Source organism: Oncorhynchus mykiss, chromosome 26 (assembly GCF_057628025.1).
Source record: "Oncorhynchus mykiss isolate SJ-2025 chromosome 26, ASM5762802v1, whole genome shotgun sequence".
NCBI lineage: Eukaryota > Metazoa > Chordata > Actinopteri > Salmoniformes > Salmonidae > Oncorhynchus > Oncorhynchus mykiss.
This window is the reverse complement of record NC_143047.1, coordinates 26,517,501-26,535,331: the sequence shown is the minus strand read 5'-3', so window position 1 is coordinate 26,535,331 and position 17,831 is coordinate 26,517,501. Positions and strand designations below refer to the sequence as shown.

Below are 17,831 nucleotides of genomic sequence, written 5' to 3'. Positions count from 1 at the left end.
AGCATGGTACTGTGTTACTTAGTGCCCAGCCAAAGCCCTCCTACCAGCCATGGTACTGTGTTACTTAGTGCCCAGCCACAGCCCTCCTACCAGCATGGTACTGTGTTACTTAGTGCCCAGCCCCATCCCTCCTACCAGCATGGTACTGTGTTACTTAGTGCCCATCCACAGCCCTCCTACCAGCAAGGTACTTTGTTACTTAGTGCCCAGCCCACCTTCCAGCATGGTACTGTGTTACTTAGTGCCCAGCCCTCCTACCAGCATGGTACTGTGTTACTTAGTGCCCAGCCCCAGCCCTCCTACCAGCATGGTACTGTGTTGCTTAGTGCCCAGCCACAGCCCTCCTACCAGCATGGTACTGTGTTACTTAGTGCCCAGCCACAGCCCTCCTACCAGCATGGTACTGTGTTACTTAGTGCCCAAACCCAGCCCTCCTACCATAATGGTACTGTGTTACTTAGTGCCCAGCCCTCCTACCAGCATGGTACTGTGTTACTTTGTGCCCAGCCCCAGCCCTCCTACCAGCATGGTACTGTGTTACTTAGTGCCCAAACCCAGCCCTCCTACCAGCATGGTACTGTGTTACTTAGTGCCCAGCCCACCTTCCAGCACGGTACTGTGTTACTTAGTGCCCAGCTACAGCCCTCCTACCAGCATGGTACTGTGTTACTTAGTGCCCAAACCCAGCCCTCCTACCTGCATGGTACTGTGTTACTTAGTGCCCAAACCCAGCCCTCCTACCAGCATGGTACTGTGTTACTTAGTGCCCAGCCCACCTTCCAGCATGGTACTGTGTTACTTAGTGCCCAGCTACAGCCCTCCCACCAGCATGGTACTGTCTAACTTAGTGCCCAGCCCCAGCCCTCCTACAAGCATGGTACTGTGTTACTTAGTGCCCAGCCAAAGCCCTCCTACCAGCCATGGTACTGTGTTACTTAGTGCCCAGCCACAGCCCTCCTACCAGCATGGTACTGTGTTACTTAGTGCCCAGCCCCATCCCTCCTACCAGCATGGTACTGTGTTACTTAGTGCCCATCCACAGCCCTCCTACCAGCAAGGTACTTTGTTACTTAGTGCCCAGCCCACCTTCCAGCATGGTACTGTGTTACTTAGTGCCCAGCCCTCCTACCAGCATGGTACTGTGTTACTTTGTGCCCAGCCCCAGCCCTCCTACCAGCATGGTACTGTGTTACTTAGTGCCCAAACCCAGCCCTCCTACCAGCATGGTACTGTGTTACTTAGTGCCCAGCCCACCTTCCAGCACGGTACTGTGTTACTTAGTGCCCAGCCAAAGCCCTCCTACCAGCATGGTACTGTGTTACTTAGTGCCCAGCCACAGCCCACCTACCAGCATGGTACCGTGTTACTTAGTGCCCAAACCCAGCCCTCCTACCAGCATGGTACTGTGTTACTTTGTGCCCAGCCCCAGCCCTCCCACCAGCATGGTACTGTGTTACTTAGTGCCCAGCCACAGCCCTCCTACCAGCATGGTACTGTGTTACTTAGTGCCCAGCCACAGCCCTCCTATCAGCATGGTACTGTGTTAATTAGTGCCCAGCCCTCCTACCAGCATGGTACTGTGTTACTTAGTGCCCAGCCACAGCCCTCCTACCAGCATGGTACTGTGTTACTTAGTGCCCAGCCACAGCCCTCCTATCAGCATGGTACTGTGTTTATTAGTGCCCAGTCCTCCTACCAGCATGGTACTGTGTTACTTAGTGTCCAGCCCTCCTACAAGCATGGTACTGTGTTACTTAGTGCCCAGCCACAGCCCTCCTACCAGCATGGTACTGTGTTACTTAGTGCCCAGCCCCAGCCCTAATACCAGCACGGTACTGTGTTACTTAGTGCCCAGCCACAGCCCTCCTACCAGCATGGTACTGTGTTACTTAGTGCCCAGCCACAGCCCTCCTACCAGCATGGTACTGTGTTACTTAGTGCCCAAACCCAGCCCTCCTACCATAATGGTACTGTGTTACTTAGTGCCCAGCCCTCCTACCAGCATGGTACTGTGTTACTTTGTGCCCAGCCCCAGCCCTCCTACCAGCATGGTACTGTGTTACTTAGTGCCCAAACCCAGCCCTCCTACCAGCATGGTACTGTGTTACTTAGTGCCCAGCCCACCTTCCAGCACGGTACTGTGTTACTTAGTGCCCAGCTACAGCCCTCCTACCAGCATGGTACTGTGTTACTTAGTGCCCAAACCCAGCCCTCCTACCTGCATGGTACTGTGTTACTTAGTGCCCAAACCCAGCCCTCCTACCAGCATGGTACTGTGTTACTTAGTGCCCAGCCCACCTTCCAGCATGGTACTGTGTTACTTAGTGCCCAGCTACAGCCCTCCCACCAGCATGGTACTGTCTAACTTAGTGCCCAGCCCCAGCCCTCCTACCAGCATGGTACTGTGTTACTTAGTGCCCAGCCAAAGCCCTCCTACCAGCCATGGTACTGTGTTACTTAGTGCCCAGCCACAGCCCTCCTACCAGCATGGTACTGTGTTACTTAGTGCCCAGCCCCATCCCTCCTACCAGCATGGTACTGTGTTACTTAGTGCCCATCCACAGCCCTCCTACCAGCAAGGTACTTTGTTACTTAGTGCCCAGCCCACCTTCCAGCATGGTACTGTGTTACTTAGTGCCCAGCCCTCCTACCAGCATGGTACTGTGTTACTTTGTGCCCAGCCCCAGCCCTCCTACCAGCATGGTACTGTGTTACTTTGTGCCCAAACCCAGCCCTCCTACCAGCATGGTACTGTGTTACTTAGTGCCCAGCCCACCTTCCAGCACGGTACTGTGTTACTTAGTGCCCAGCCAAAGCCCTCCTACCAGCATGGTACTGTGTTACTTAGTGCCCAGCCACAGCCCACCTACCAGCATGGTACCGTGTTACTTAGTGCCCAAACCCAGCCCTCCTACCAGCATGGTACTGTGTTACTTTGTGCCCAGCCCCAGCCCTCCCACCAGCATGGTACTGTGTTACTTAGTGCCCAGCCACAGCCCTCCTACCAGCATGGTACTGTGTTACTTAGTGCCCAGCCACAGCCCTCCCACCAGCATGGTACTGTGTTACTTAGTGCCCAAACCCAGCCCTCCTACCAGCATGGTGCTGGGTTACTTAGTGCCCAGCCACAGCCCTCCTACCAGCATGGTACTGTGTTACTTAGTGCCCAGCCACAGCCCTCCTATCAGCATGGTACTGTGTTTATTAGTGCCCAGCCCTCCTACCAGCATGGTACTGTGTTACTTAGTGTCCAGCCCTCCTACAAGCATGGTACTGTGTTACTTAGTGCCCAGCCACAGCCCTCCTACAGCATGGTACTGTGTTACTTAGTGCCCAGCCCCAGCCCTAATACCAGCACGGTACTGTGTTACTTAGTGCCCAGCCACAGCCCTCCTACCAGCATGGTACTGTGTTACTTAGTGCCCAAACCCAGCCTTCCTACCAGCATGGTACTGTGTTACTTAGTGCCCAAATCCAGCCCTCCTACCAGCATGGTACTGTGTTACTTAGTGCCCAGCCCTCCTACCAGCATGGTACTGTGTTACTTTGTGCCCAGCCCCAGCCCTCCTACCAGCATGGTACCGTGTTACTTAGTGCCCAAACCCAGCCCTCCTACCAGCATGGTACTGTGTTACTTTGTGCCCAGCCCCAGCCCTCCCACCAGCATGGTACTGTGTTACTTAGTGCCCAGCCACAGCCCTCCTACCAGCATGGTACTGTGTTACTTAGTGCCCAGCCACAGCCCTCCCACCAGCATGGTACTGTGTTACTTAGTGCCCAAACCCAGCCCTCCTACCAGCATGGTGCTGGGTTACTTAGTGCCCAGCCACAGCCCTCCTACCAGCATGGTACTGTGTTACTTAGTGCCCAGCCACAGCCCTCCTATCAGCATGGTACTGTGTTTATTAGTGCCCAGCCCTCCTACCAGCATGGTACTGTGTTACTTAGTGTCCAGCCCTCCTACAAGCATGGTACTGTGTTACTTAGTGCCCAGCCACAGCCCTCCTACAGCATGGTACTGTGTTACTTAGTGCCCAGCCCCAGCCCTAATACCAGCACGGTACTGTGTTACTTAGTGCCCAGCCACAGCCCTCCTACCAGCATGGTACTGTGTTACTTAGTGCCCAAACCCAGCCTTCCTACCAGCATGGTACTGTGTTACTTAGTGCCCAAATCCAGCCCTCCTACCAGCATGGTACTGTGTTACTTAGTGCCCAGCCCTCCTACCAGCATGGTACTGTGTTACTTTGTGCCCAGCCCCAGCCCTCCTACCAGCATGGTACTGTGTTACTTAGTGCCCAAACCCAGCCCTCCTACCAGCATGGTACTGTGTTACTTAGTGCCCAGCCCACCTTCCAGCACGGTACTGTGTTACTTAGTGCCCAGCTACAGCCCTCCTACCAGCATGGTACTGTGTTACTTAGTGCCCAAACCCAGCCATCCTACCAGCATGGTACTGTGTTACTTAGTGCCCAATTCCAGCCCTCCTACCAGCATGGTACTGTGTTACTTAGTGCCCAGCCCCATCCCTCCTACCAGCATGGTACTGTGTTACTTAGTGCCCATCCACAGCCCTCCTACCAGCAAGGTACTTTGTTACTTAGTGCCCAGCCCACCTTCCAGCATGGTACTGTGTTACTTAGTGCCCAGCCCTCCTACCAGCATGGTACTGTGTTACTTTGTGCCCAGCCCCAGCCCTCCTACCAGCATGGTACTGTGTTACTTTGTGCCCAAACCCAGCCCTCCTACCAGCATGGTACTGTGTTACTTAGTGCCCAGCCCACCTTCCAGCACTGTACTGTGTTACTTAGTGCCCAGCCAAAGCCCTCCTACCAGCATGGTACTGTGTTACTTAGTGCCCAGCCACAGCCCACCTACCAGCATGGTACCGTGTTACTTAGTGCCCAAACCCAGCCCTCCTACCAGCATGGTACTGTGTTACTTTGTGCCCAGCCCCAGCCCTCCTACCAGCATGGTACTGTGTTACTTAGTGCCCAGCCACAGCCCTCCTACCAGCATGGTACTGTGTTACTTAGTGCCCAGCCACAGCCCTCCCACCAGCATGGTACTGTGTTACTTAGTGCTCAGCCCCAGCCCTCCTACCAGCATGGTACTGTGTTACTTAGTGCCCAGCCACAGCCCTCCTACCAGCATGGTACTGTGTTACTTAGTGCCCAGCCACAGCCCTCCTATCAGCATGGTACTGTGTTAATTAGTGCCCAGCCCTCCTACCAGCATGGTACTGTGTTACTTAGTGCCCAAACCCAGCCCTCCTACCAGCATGGTGCTGGGTTACTTAGTGCCCAGCCACAGCCCTCCTACCAGCATGGTACTGTGTTACTTAGTGCCCAGCCACAGCCCTCCTATCAGCATGGTACTGTGTTTATTAGTGCCCAGCCCTCCTACCAGCATGGTACTGTGTTACTTAGTGTCCAGCCCTCCTACAAGCATGGTACTGTGTTACTTAGTGCCCAGCCACAGCCCTCCTACAGCATGGTACTGTGTTACTTAGTGCCCAGCCCCAGCCCTAATACCAGCACGGTACTGTGTTACTTAGTGCCCAGCCACAGCCCTCCTACCACCATGGTACTGTGTTACTTAGTGCCCAAACCCAGCCTTCCTACCAGCATGGTACTGTGTTACTTAGTGCCCAAATCCAGCCCTCCTACCAGCATGGTACTGTGTTACTTAGTGCCCAGCCCTCCTACCAGCATGGTACTGTGTTACTTTGTGCCCAGCCCCAGCCCTCCTACCAGCATGGTACTGTGTTACTTAGTGCCCAAACCCAGCCCTCCTACCAGCATGGTACTGTGTTACTTAGTGCCCAGCCCACCTTCCAGCACGGTACTGTGTTACTTAGTGCCCAGCTACAGCCCTCCTACCAGCATGGTACTGTGTTACTTAGTGCCCAAACCCAGCCATCCTACCAGCATGGTACTGTGTTACTTAGTGCCCAATTCCAGCCCTCCTACCAGCATGGTACTGTGTTACTTAGTGCCCAGCCACAGCCCTCCCACCAGCCTGGGACTGTGTTACTTAGTGCCCAGCCCCAGCCCTCCTACCAGCATGGTACTGTGTTACTTAGTGCCCACCTTCCTACCAGCATAGTACTGTGTTACTTAGTGCCCAGCCACAGCCTTCCTACCAGCATGGTACTGTGTTACTTAGTGCCCAGCCCTCCTACCAGCATGGTACTGTGTAACTTAGTGCCCAAAACCCAGCCCTCCTACCAGCATGGTACTGTGTTACTTAGTGCCCAGCCCCAGCCCTCCTACCAGCATGGTACTGTGTTACTTAGTGCCCAGCCCACCTTCCAGCACGGTACTGTGTTACTTAGTGCCCAGCCCCAGCCCTCCTACCAGCACGGTACTGTGTTACTTAGTGCCCAAACCCAGCCTTCCTACCAGCATGGTACTGTGTTACTTAGTGCCCAAATCCAGCCCTCCTACCAGCATGGTACTGTGTTACTTAGTGCCCAGCCACAGCCCTCCCACCAGCCTGGTACTGTGTTACTTAGTGCCCAGCCCCAGCCCTCCTACCAGCATGGTACTGTGTTACTTAGTGCCCAGCCTTCCTACCAGCATAGTACTGTGTTACTTAGTGCCCAGCCACAGCCTTCCTACCAGCATGGTACTGTGTTACTTAGTACCCAGCCCTCCTACCAGCATGGTACTGTGTAACTTAGTGCCCAAAACCCAGCCCTCCTACCAGCATGGTACTGTGTTACTTAGTGCCCAACCCCAGCCCTCCTACCAGCATGGTACTGTGTTACTTAGTGCCCAGCCCCAGCCCTCCTACCAGCATGGTACTGTGTTACTTCGTTCCCAGCCACAGCGCTCCTCCCAGCATGGTACTGTGTTACTTAGTGCCCAGCCCCAGCCCTCCTACCAGCATGGTTCTGTGTTACTTAGTGCTCAGCCACAGCCCTCCTACCAGCATGGCACTGTGTTACTTCGTGCCCAGCCACAGCCCTCCTCCCAGCATGGTACTGTGTTACTTCGTGCCCAGCCCTCCTACCAGCATGGTACTGTGTTACTTAGTGCCCAAACCCAGCCCTCCTACCAGCATGGTACTGTGTTACTTAGTGACCAACCCCAGCCCTCCTAACAGCATGGTACTGTGTTACTTAGTGCCCAGCCCCAGCCCTCCTACCAGCATGGTACTGTGTTACTTAGTGCCCAGCCACAGCCCTCCTACCAGCATGGTACTGTGTTACTTAGTGCCCAGCCCCAGCACTCCTACCAGCATGGTACTGTGTTACTTAGTGCCCAGCCCCAGCCCTCCTACCAGCATGGTACTGTGTTACTTAGTGCCCAGCCACAGCCGTCCTACCAGCATGGTTCTATGTTATTTAGTGCCCAACCCTCCTACCAGCATGGTACTGTGTTAGTTAGTGCCCATCCCTCCTACCAGCATGGTACTGTGTTACTTAGTGCCCAGCCACAGCCCTCCTACCAGCATGGTACTGTGTTACTTAGTGCCCAGCCACAGCCCTCCTATCAGCATGGTACTGTGTTATTTAGTGCCCAGCCCTCCTACCAGCATGGTACTGTTTTACTTAGTGCCCAGCCCTCCTACCAGCATGGTACTGTGTTACTTAGTGCCCAGCCCCAGCCCTCCTACCAGCATGGTACTGTGTTACTTAGTGCCCAGCCACAGCCGTCCTACCAGCATGGTTCTATGTTATTTAGTGCCCAACCCTCCTACCAGCATGGTACTGTGTTAGTTAGTGCCCATCCCTCCTACCAGCATGGTACTGTGTTACTTAGTGCCCAGCCACAGCCCTCCTACCAGCATGGTACTGTGTTACTTAGTGCCCAGCCACAGCCCTCCTATCAGCATGGTACTGTGTTACTTAGTGCACAACCCTCCTACCAGCATGGTACTGTGTTACTTAGTGCCCAGCCCTCCTACCAGCATGGTACTGTGTTACTTAGTGCACAGCCCTCCTACCAGCATGGTACTGTGTTAGTTAGTGCCCAGCCACACTCCCTCCTACCAGCATGGTACTGTGTTACTTAGTGCACAGCCCTCCTACCAGCATGGTACTGTGTTACTTAGTGCCCAAACCCAGCCTTCCTACCAGCATGGTACTGTGTTACTTAGTGCCCAAACCCAGCCCTCCTACCAGCATGGTACTGTGTTACTTAGTGCCCAGCCCCAGCCTTCCTACCAGCATGGTACTGTGTTACTTAGTGCCCAGCCACAGCCCTCCTATCAGCATGGTACTGTGTTACTTAGTGCCCAGCCACAGCCCTCCTATCAGCATGGTACTGTGTTAATTAGTGCCCAGCCCTCCTACCAGCATGGTACTGTGTTACTTAGTGCCCAGCCCTCCTACAAGCATGGTACTGTGTTACTTAGTGCCCAGCCCCATCCCTTCTACCAGCATGGTACTGTGTTACTCAGTGCCCAGCCACAGCCCTCCTACCATTATGGTACTGTGTTACTTAGTGCACAACCCTCCTACCAGCATGGTACTGTGTTACTTAGTGCCCAGTCCTCCTACCAGCATGGTACTGTGTTACTTAGTGCACAGCCCTCCTACCAGCATGGCACTGTGTTACTTAGTGCACAGCCCTCCTGCCAGCATGGTACTGTGTTAGTTAGTGCCCAGCCACAGCCCTCCTACCAGCATGGTACTGTGTTACTTAGTGCCCAAACCCAGCCTTCCTACCAGCATGGTACTGTGTTACTTAGTGCCCAAACCCAGCCCTCCTACCAGCATGGTACTGTGTTACTTAGTGCCCAGCCACAGCCCTCCCACCAGCATGGTACTGTGTTACTTAGTGCTCAGCCCCAGCCCTCCTACCAGCATGGTACTGTGTTACTTAGTGCCCAGCCACAGCCCTCCTACCAGCATGGTACTGTGTTACTTAGTGCCCAGCCACAGCCCTCCTATCAGCATGGTACTGTGTTAATTAGTGCCCAGCCCTCCTACCAGCATGGTACTGTGTTACTTAGTGCCCAAACGCAGCCCTCCTACCAGCATGGTACTGTGTTACTTAGTGCCCAGCCACAGCCCTCCTACCAGCATGGTACTGTGTTACTTAGTGCCCAAACCCAGCCCTCCTACCAGCATGGTACTGTGTTACTTAGTGCCCAGCCCTCCTACCAGCATGGTACTGTGTTACTTAGTGCCCAGCCCCAGCCCTCCTACCAGCATGGTACTGTGTTACTTAGTGCCCAGCCCCAGCCCTCCTACCAGCATGGTACTGTGTTACTTAGTGCCCAGCCACAGCCCTCCTACCAGCATGGTACTGTGTTACTTAGTGCCCAGCCCCAGCCCTCCTACCAGCATGGTACTGTGTTACTTAGTGCCCAGCCCCATCCCTCCTACCAGCATGGTACTGTGTTACTTAGTGCCCATCCACAGCCCTCCTACCTGCATGGTACTGTGTTACTTAGTGCCCAGCCCACCTTCCAGCATGGTCCTGTGTTACTTTGTGCCCAGCTACAGCCCTCCCACCAGCATGGTACTGTGTAACTTAGTGCCCAGCCCCAGCCCTCCTACCAGCATGGTACTGTGTTACTTAGTGCCCAGCCAAAGCGCTCCTACCAGCATGGTACTGTGTTACTTAGTGCCCAGCCCCAGCCCTCCTACCAGCATGGTACTGTGTTACTTAGTGCCCAGCCAAAGCGCTCCTACCAGCATGGTACTGTGTTACTTAGTGCCCAAACCCAGCCCTCCTACCATAATGGTACTGTGTTACTTAGTGCCCAGCCCTCCTACCAGCATGGTACTGTGTTACTTTGTGCCCAGCCCCAGCCCTCCTACCAGCATGGTACTGTGTTACTTAGTGCCCAAACCCAGCCCTCCTACCAGCATGGTACTGTGTTACTTAGTGCCCAGCCCACCTTCCAACACGGTACTGTGTTACTTAGTGCCCAGCTACAGCCCTCCTACCAGCATGGTACTGTGTTACTTAGTGCCCAAACCCAGCCCTCCTACCTGCATGGTACTGTGTTACTTAGTGCCCAAACTCAGCCCTCCTACCAGCATGGTACTGTGTTACTTAGTGCCCAGCCCACCTTCCAGCATGGTACTATGTTACTTAGTGCCCAGCTACAGCCCTCCCACCAGCATGGTACTGTCTAACTTAGTGCCCAGCCCCAGCCCTCCTACCAGCATGGTACTGTGTTACTTAGTGCCCAGCCAAAGCCCTCCTACCAGCCATGGTACTGTGTTACTTAGTGCCCAGCCACAGCCCTCCTACCAGCATGGTACTGTGTTACTTAGTGCCCATCCCCATCCCTCCTACCAGCATGGTACTGTGTTACTTAGTGCCCATCCACAGCCCTCCTACCAGCATGGTACTTTGTTACTTAGTGCCCAGCCCACCTTCCAGCATGGTACTGTGTTACTTAGTGCCCAGCCCTCCTACCAGCATGGTACTGTGTTACTTTGTGCCCAGCCCCAGCCCTCCTACCAGCATGGTACTGTGTTACTTAGTGCCCAAACCCAGCCCTCCTACCAGCATGGTACTGTGTTACTTAGTGCCCAGCCCACCTTCCAGCACGGTACTGTGTTACTTAGTGCCCAGCCAAAGCCCTCCTACCAGCATGGTACTGTGTTACTTAGTGCCCAGCCACAGCCCACCTACCAGCATGGTACCGTGTTACTTAGTGCCCAAACCCAGCCCTCCTACCAGCATGGTACTGTGTTACTTTGTGCCCAGCCCCAGCCCTCCCACCAGCATGGTACTGTGTTACTTAGTGCCCAGCCACAGCCCTCCTACCAGCATGGTACTGTGTTACTTAGTGCCCAGCCACAGCCCTCCCACCAGCATGGTACTGTGTTACTTAGTGCTCAGCCCTAGCCCTCCTACCAGCATGGTACTGTGTTACTTCGTGCCCAGCCACAGCCCTCCTACCAGCATGGTACTGTGTTACTTAGTGCCCAAACTCAGCCATCCTACCAGCATGGTACTGTGTTACTTAGTGCGCAAATCCAGCCCTCCTACCAGCATGGTACTGTGTTACTTAGTGCCCAAACCCAGCCCTTCTACCAGCATGGTGCTGTGTTACTTAGTGACCAACCCCAGCCCTCCTACCAGCATGGTACTGTGTTACTTAGTGCCCAGCCACAGCCCTCCTACCAGCATGGTACTGTGTTACTTAGTGCCCAGCCTTCCTACCAGCATGGTACTGTGTTACATAGTGCCCAGCCACAGCCTTCCTACCAGCATGGTACTGTGTTACTTAGTGCCCAGCCACAGCCCTCCTACCAGCATGGTACTGTGTTACTTCGTGCCCAGCCACAGCCCTCCTCCCAGCATGGTACTGTGTTACTTCGTGCCCAGCCCTCCTACCAGCATGGTACTGTGTTACTTCGTGCCCAGCCCTCCTACCAGCATGGTACTGTGTTACTTAGTGCCCAAACCCAGCCCTCCTACCAGCATGGTACTGTGTTACTTAGTGACCAACCCCAGCCCTCCTACCAGCATGGTACTGTGTTACTTAGTGCCCAGCCACAGCCCTCCTACCAGCATGGTACTGTGTTACTTAGTGCCCAGCCACAGCCCTCCTACCAGCATGGTACTGTGTTACTTAGTGCCCAGCCCCAGCACTCCTACCAGCATGGTACTGTGTTACTTAGTGCCCAGCCCCAGCCCTCCTACCAGCATGGTACTATGTTACTTAGTGCCCAACCCTCCTACCAGCATTGTACTGTGTTAGTTAGTGCCCATCCCTCCTACCAGCATGGTACTGTGTTACTTAGTGCACAGCCCTCCTACCAGCATGGTACTGTGTTACTTAGTGCACAGCCCTCCTACCAGCATGATACTGTGTTAGTTATTGTCCAGCCATAGCCCTCCTACCAGCCTGGTACTGTGTTACTTAGTGCCCAGCCTCCCTCTCACTGTCTGCCCTGGTGCTATGAAGAGAGGCTTCTGTCTTGACAGTGGGTACAATAAGCTGGATTGTCCAGTAAAGGACTGTGCAGTGATGAGTCATTACAAATTGTAGGGATGTACCAATATAGGATTGATTCTTGGCTGAAACAATAACAGATATTTCATACCGATATTGCAAAAAAACAAGTTTGCACATTAGCAAGCAAAGGACACTGATTCATTCATATTAGTTGTGACCCTCATTGTATTAAAGGAAGTTATTTAGTCCTTCCCATTGAATAGTATTACTGTACCTCACCCTCGGCATCAGCATCACAGTGTTTTCTCTTCTGTTCATCTCTGGATCAGATCAGATCCTCTCTGTTTCATCCTGTGGATCCACAGTGATTTACTGTCACTTCCTACTATAATGACCTTTCTCCTCCACGTCTTCAGGGCATGTTGCACTTCTCCTTCTCCTCGTCTTGAAGGCACATTGCTTTTGTGTTTTCTCTCTGTCCCCTCTCTCTGTCATCCTCTCTCTCCTTCTTCATCCCCCCACCACTGACCCTGTCTCACCTGCCCCTCCTGCACTGACCCTGTCTCTCCTGCACTGACCCTGTCTCTCCTGCACTGACCCTGTCTCTCCTGCACTGACCCTGTCTCTCCTGCACTGACCCTGTCTCTCCTGCACTGACGCTGTCTCTCCTGCACTGACCCGGTCTCTCCTGCACTGACCCTGTCTCTCCTGCACTGACCCTGTCTCTCCTGCACTGACCCTGTCTCTCCTGCACTGACCCTGTCTCTCCTGCACTGACCCTGTCTCTTTTTCTTTCTCTCTGTTTATTTTCTGCAGTCTCCTGTGACCTCTCAGGCTATTCGGCCATGTCCTCCTCCTGTCCAGGCCAAGATGGTGCTGTCTCCCACTCCTAGCCCTGTCCTCCAGATCTCCTCCTCCCCTGCGCCACCTTCTGTGAGCAGACTCTCCACTACAGAACTTGCCATCTCTCCATCCTTCCATCCCTGTCAGACCCTCCTCTTCTACCCATCCCTCCATCCTGTTCCTCTTCTTCCTTCTCCTCTTCCTCCTCACCTTTTTACCAACACAAACCTAGAAGTTTATCTAATCTGGGGGCATCCCATCTGACTCTTTTAACAGAATAGAGAAAAAATTATTCAATGAAATATTCATTCAAAATTGAATTATTTGTGTATAGCTTGCACTTTACATAGTTTTGTCCAAGACCAGTGGGGGGACACAGGTGGGGGATTGCTGGTATGTTTAAGGTTTTCTAGTCAGGTACATCATTATTGGGAGGAGCTCTTTTGCTTGAATGTCCCCCAGTCCCCTCATCTCCCCTCCTCTCTGTTCAGCAATGTCCACAGTAGTCAGGACACCCAATGTGACAGGAGCGCCGTGCTGTTTCCCTCCTGTTCTCTGTGGCCTTGCTGTAAGCTCCCTTCACGTCCTGTTTATTTCTCTGTCTGCTCCTTGCTCTTCCAGAAGGGCCCCATGGCGCCGGTCGTGGCAGTGACGGCTCCCCAACAGGCCCCCGTGGTGATGGCCCCCCAGGCCCAGGTCCAGGCTGGGGCCCAGGCCGCCTCGCAGCCAGCCCTACCCCAGCAGACCAGCGCCCCTGTAGCCCCAGGAGCCTCTGTCATCTCCCAGGTCTGTACTCTGCTCTGCTCCAGTCTGCCGGCCTCCTCTGGGCTGGTTAGGCTCCTCAACCCCCAATGCTGTCACAGCTGCCAGCTGGCTGGCTGTGTCACCACCATGGCCATGACCCCACACAGCTGGGCATAATGGCAGAGCCTCACACACAAACACATGTACATACACTAACACACTCTTCCCCGGTGTCCTCTCCGATCCCCAAATACTGAACGATAGTGTCCTACATATTTATTGATAAAATGATATCTTTACATGCTTATTTTGCCATTTCCTAGGAGATGCAGGAGAATGTGAAGAAGTGTAAGAACTTCTTGGCCACCCTGATAAAGCTGGCCTCCCACAACTCTCCGTCACCTGAGACCTCCAAAAATGTCAAGTCACTGGTCCAGGATCTACTGGTGAGTCTCACTACCATAACTCATTATTTTACCTCTACATTACCACATCATTACGTTGTTTCTACATTATCTCTACATTACTGTGTTATCAACAGAGAAACATGGAATGCTACTTTTTTTGCCCTACACTCTTAGAAAAAAGGTACTATATAGAACCAAAAAGGGTTCTTTGTTCACATAAGAGAACCCTTTGAAGAATGATTTTTGGTTCCAGGTAGAACCCTTTTGATTCTAGGTAGAGCCCTTTACACAGAGGTTATACATGGAACCCAAAATAATTCTACCTGCAACCAAAAAGGGTTCTCCTATGGGGAGCCAAATAACTCTTTTGGAACCCTTTTTTCTAAAAGTGGAGGAAGAATATTTCTGACAGGTTGTGTGATGTAATGTATTTTTTCATCTCTAGATGGCATCATTAAACTCTAACATGATCCAGAGTGATGCTGTTGTTTAGGACATTATTTATTCAGAGTTGCTAATGAGATGTTTCCCAGGGGGATGTTAAAATGTAAATCAATATGAACACCGTCGTTGAGGTGATTTCACCTCATCTCAATGTGCTCAGAAATCACATTGCACGTCGCCTCAATCACATGCCCTGCTCTCTGTTGTACAAGTGTGTCACATCACATAACAAGGAGCTGACGGGGTTAATAAACCTCCCTCTCTTCTCCTGCTCACAGGATGCTAAGATTGAGCCTGAGGAGTTCACCAACAGACTGCAGTCAGAGCTCAAGTCGTCTCCTCAGCCCTACCTGGTCCCCTTCCTCAAGGTTTGTACTGTATCTACTCAGGCTACATTTGGACACTCCTCGTCATGGATGTAAAAGCATTGGTTGATGAAAACATTGTCTGGAGGGAGTTTCTACCATTGTAAAATCAATGTAAGAAAGTGTGCAAGGGTACCCTTCAGGAAAAAGGTGGAGAACGTAAAACAGCCAGAGTGGCAGTGGAGAGGCCAGCCCATGTGACCCAGGCAGGGGCCGCTCCCCTGGCCTGACTTCAGACTGTGTGTGACAGTGGCCCCTGCAGCTGTCTGTGCCAGTAGCCAGCAGGCCTCTCCAGCCATTCGTGATGAGTGTCACATCATGCCACTGCCACTGCCACCCAGCCCTCCCTCCCTCCACAGAGCAGAGCCAGCCAGCCACCCAGCCTTCCCTCCCTGCGCAGAGCAGAGCCAGCCAGCCAGCCAGCCACCCAGCCTTCCCTCCCTCCACAGAGCAGAGCCAGCCAGCCAGCCACCCAGCCTTCCCTCCCTCCACAGAGCAGAGCCAGCCAGCCAGCCAGCCAGCCTTCCCTCCTTCCCTCCACAGAGCAGAGCCAGCCACCCAGCCCTCCCTCCCTCCCTGCGCAGAGCAGAGCCAGCCAGCCACCCAGCCTTCCCCCTCTCCACAGAGCAGAGCAGAGCCAGCCAGCCAGCCACCCAGCCTTCCCTCCCTCCCTCCACAGAGCAGAGCCAGCCACCTAGCCTTCCCTCCCTCCCTCCCTCCACAGAGTAGAGCCAGCCAGCCACCCAGCCTTCCCTCCCTCCCTCCCTCCCTCCCTCCCTCCCTCCCTCCCTCCCTCCCTCCCTCCCTCCCTCCCTCCCTCCCTCCCTCCCTCCCTCCCTCCACAGAGCAGAGCCAGCCACCCAGCCTTCCCTCCCTCCCTCCCTCCACAGAGCAGAGCCACCCAGCCTTCCTTCCCTCCCTCCCTCCCTCCCTCCCTCCCTCCCTCCCTCCCTCCCTCCCTCCCTCCCTCCCTCCCTCCCTCCACAGAGCAGAGCCAGCCCTCCCTCCCTCCACAGAGCCAGCCCTCCCTCCCTCCCTCCCTCCCTCCCTCCCTCCCTCCCTCCCTCCCTCCCTCCCTCCCTCCCTCCCTCCCTCCCTCCCTCCCTCCCTCCCTCCCTCCCTCCACAGAGCAGAGCCACCCAGCCCTCCCTCCCTCCCTCCCTCCCTCCCTCCACAGAGCAGAGCCACCCAGCCCTCCCTCCCTCCCTCCCTCCCTCCCTCCCTCCCTCCCTCCCTCCCTCCACAGAGCAGAGCCACCCAGCCCTCCCTCCCTCCCTCCCTCCACAGAGCAGAGCCACCCAGCCCTCCCTCCCTCCCTCCCTCCCTCCCTCCCTCCCTCCCTCCCTCCCTCCCTCCCTCCCTCCCTCCCTCCCTCCCTCCCTCCCTCCCTCCCTCCCTCCCTCCCTCCCTCCCTCCCTCCCTCCCTCCACAGAGCAGAGCCACCCAGCCCTCCCTCCCTCCCTCCCTCCCTCCCTCCCTCCCTCCCTCCCTCCCTCCCTCCCTCCCTCCCTCCCTCCCTCCCTCCCTCCCTCCCTCCACAGAGCAGAGCCACCCAGCCCTCCCTCCCTCCCTCCACAGAGCAGAGCCACCCAGCCCTCCCTCCCTCCCTCCCTCCCTCCCTCCCTCCCTCCCTCCCTCCCTCCCTCCCTCCCTCCCTCCACAGAGCAGAGCCAGCCCTCCCTCCCTCCCTCCCTCCCTCCACAGAGCAGAGCCAGCCAGCCACAAACACAGTCATGTTGTCATGCAATGTTAGGACATTTACATCAAAATATGCCACAGACCAAACATTTTTCAGGTCTACTGCTGGAGTGTTTGTCCCAAATGTTTGGCTAATGGATGAGCACTTGTCCATTGAGCATACATGTCAAGTATAATACACATCATTTTAATATTCACGATTTGGGAGAATTATTTGTTGTAATGATATCTATATTTGTACAACAATGTAATAATAATTTGCACATTTGCTAATTTAGAATATATACAAAAACAATTGATGGCTTTTTTCTACTGTGTACGGTATGTTAATACCCCTGTTGTGTGTGATCTGCCCGTCAACAGAAAAGCCTCCCGGCCCTGCGGCTGTCTCTGCTCAACATTCAGCATTCCCTGATCCAGCCTCTGCCGCAGGCCAAAGCCACCCCCACCACAGGCACCAGCTCTGCCATCATGGCCGGCCCAGCTGTCCGCGGCCGCCTCCCCAACAGCGTCAGCACCACGGGGGCCAGTGTCGGGGCCCAGGGACACACAGCTGCCCTGGTAGGTACAGTACACTCACAGTCAGAGCTGTCTCTACACTCACACTTCCAGTCACAGAGATCAGCCACAGTCATACAGTCTACTGGCCCAAACATAGATGACCCCTGGTTATGACTCCCTGTGGAAGTATTAGAACTAATAGAACATGTTTTGGCCTCAGTTCTGTTGTTAAGGTTGATGATACTGTAATACTCTGATACTTACTTATCAGTGGGGTAAATAAGTGTTTGTTCTAGATTTCCAGAGTTTTGATTGTGTCTTCACTAAATCCAAGGTCATTTGTCTTGGTATGTACCTAAGCACCAAAGGAGTAATGAGTAAGGTTCCCCAGGCCCCAGTAGTAGAGATGTGTCTCCCAGTGCTCAGAGACTGAGACAGCTGGATGTGGTCCAGTGGGGAACAGCTTCACTGACAGGCTAGGCCAGCACACCACAGACCATACAGAGGCTTAGCCAAGGCAGCTGGCCACGGGGCTGGATCAGTGCACTCCCATGGGGCCTGTGTGTGTGTACGTTTGGTGTGTGTGTATGTGTGTGTACGTTTGGTGTGTGTACGTTTGGTGTGTGTGTATGTGTGTGTACGTTTGGTGTGTGTACATTTGGTGTGTTTGTGTGTGTGTGTGTGTGTGTGTGTGTGTGTGTGTGTGTGTGTGTGTGTGTGTGTGTACATTAGGTGTGTGTGTGTACATTAGGTGTGTGTGTTTGTTCGTGTGTGTACATTAGGTGTGTTTGTGTGTGTGTGTATGGCTATGCCTGTGCCCAGCGGTGTGTGTGTATACACATGTGAGTCAATGGAGCCCAGTGCTGGCTCACAGAGGAGAGGCCTCCATGGAGACTACCCAAGGTCAGAGCCCGCTGGCATCCGATGCTGGCGGGGACATCCCCTCTCTGAG

The 17,831-nt window shown here is 54.1% G+C and overlaps 1 protein-coding gene across 2 annotated transcripts in view; it reads left to right on the top strand.

The window, feature by feature from the left end:
• The window catches only part of LOC110506721 (transcription initiation factor TFIID subunit 4), a 148,066-nt gene that overhangs the window by 45,428 nt on the left and 84,807 nt on the right, over positions 1-17,831 (top strand). Inside the window, exons 3-7 of one of the 2 annotated variants that reach the window (XM_036963829.2) lie at positions 12,694-12,810; positions 13,342-13,506; positions 13,788-13,910; positions 14,594-14,683; positions 16,742-16,939. In XM_036963829.2, coding sequence (XP_036819724.2) covers positions 12,694-12,810; positions 13,342-13,506; positions 13,788-13,910; positions 14,594-14,683; positions 16,742-16,939 — 693 coding nt within the window. The remainder of the gene's footprint in view (positions 1-12,693; positions 12,811-13,341; positions 13,507-13,787; positions 13,911-14,593; positions 14,684-16,741; positions 16,940-17,831) is intronic. The other variant, XM_036963830.2, reaches the window with a different exon arrangement.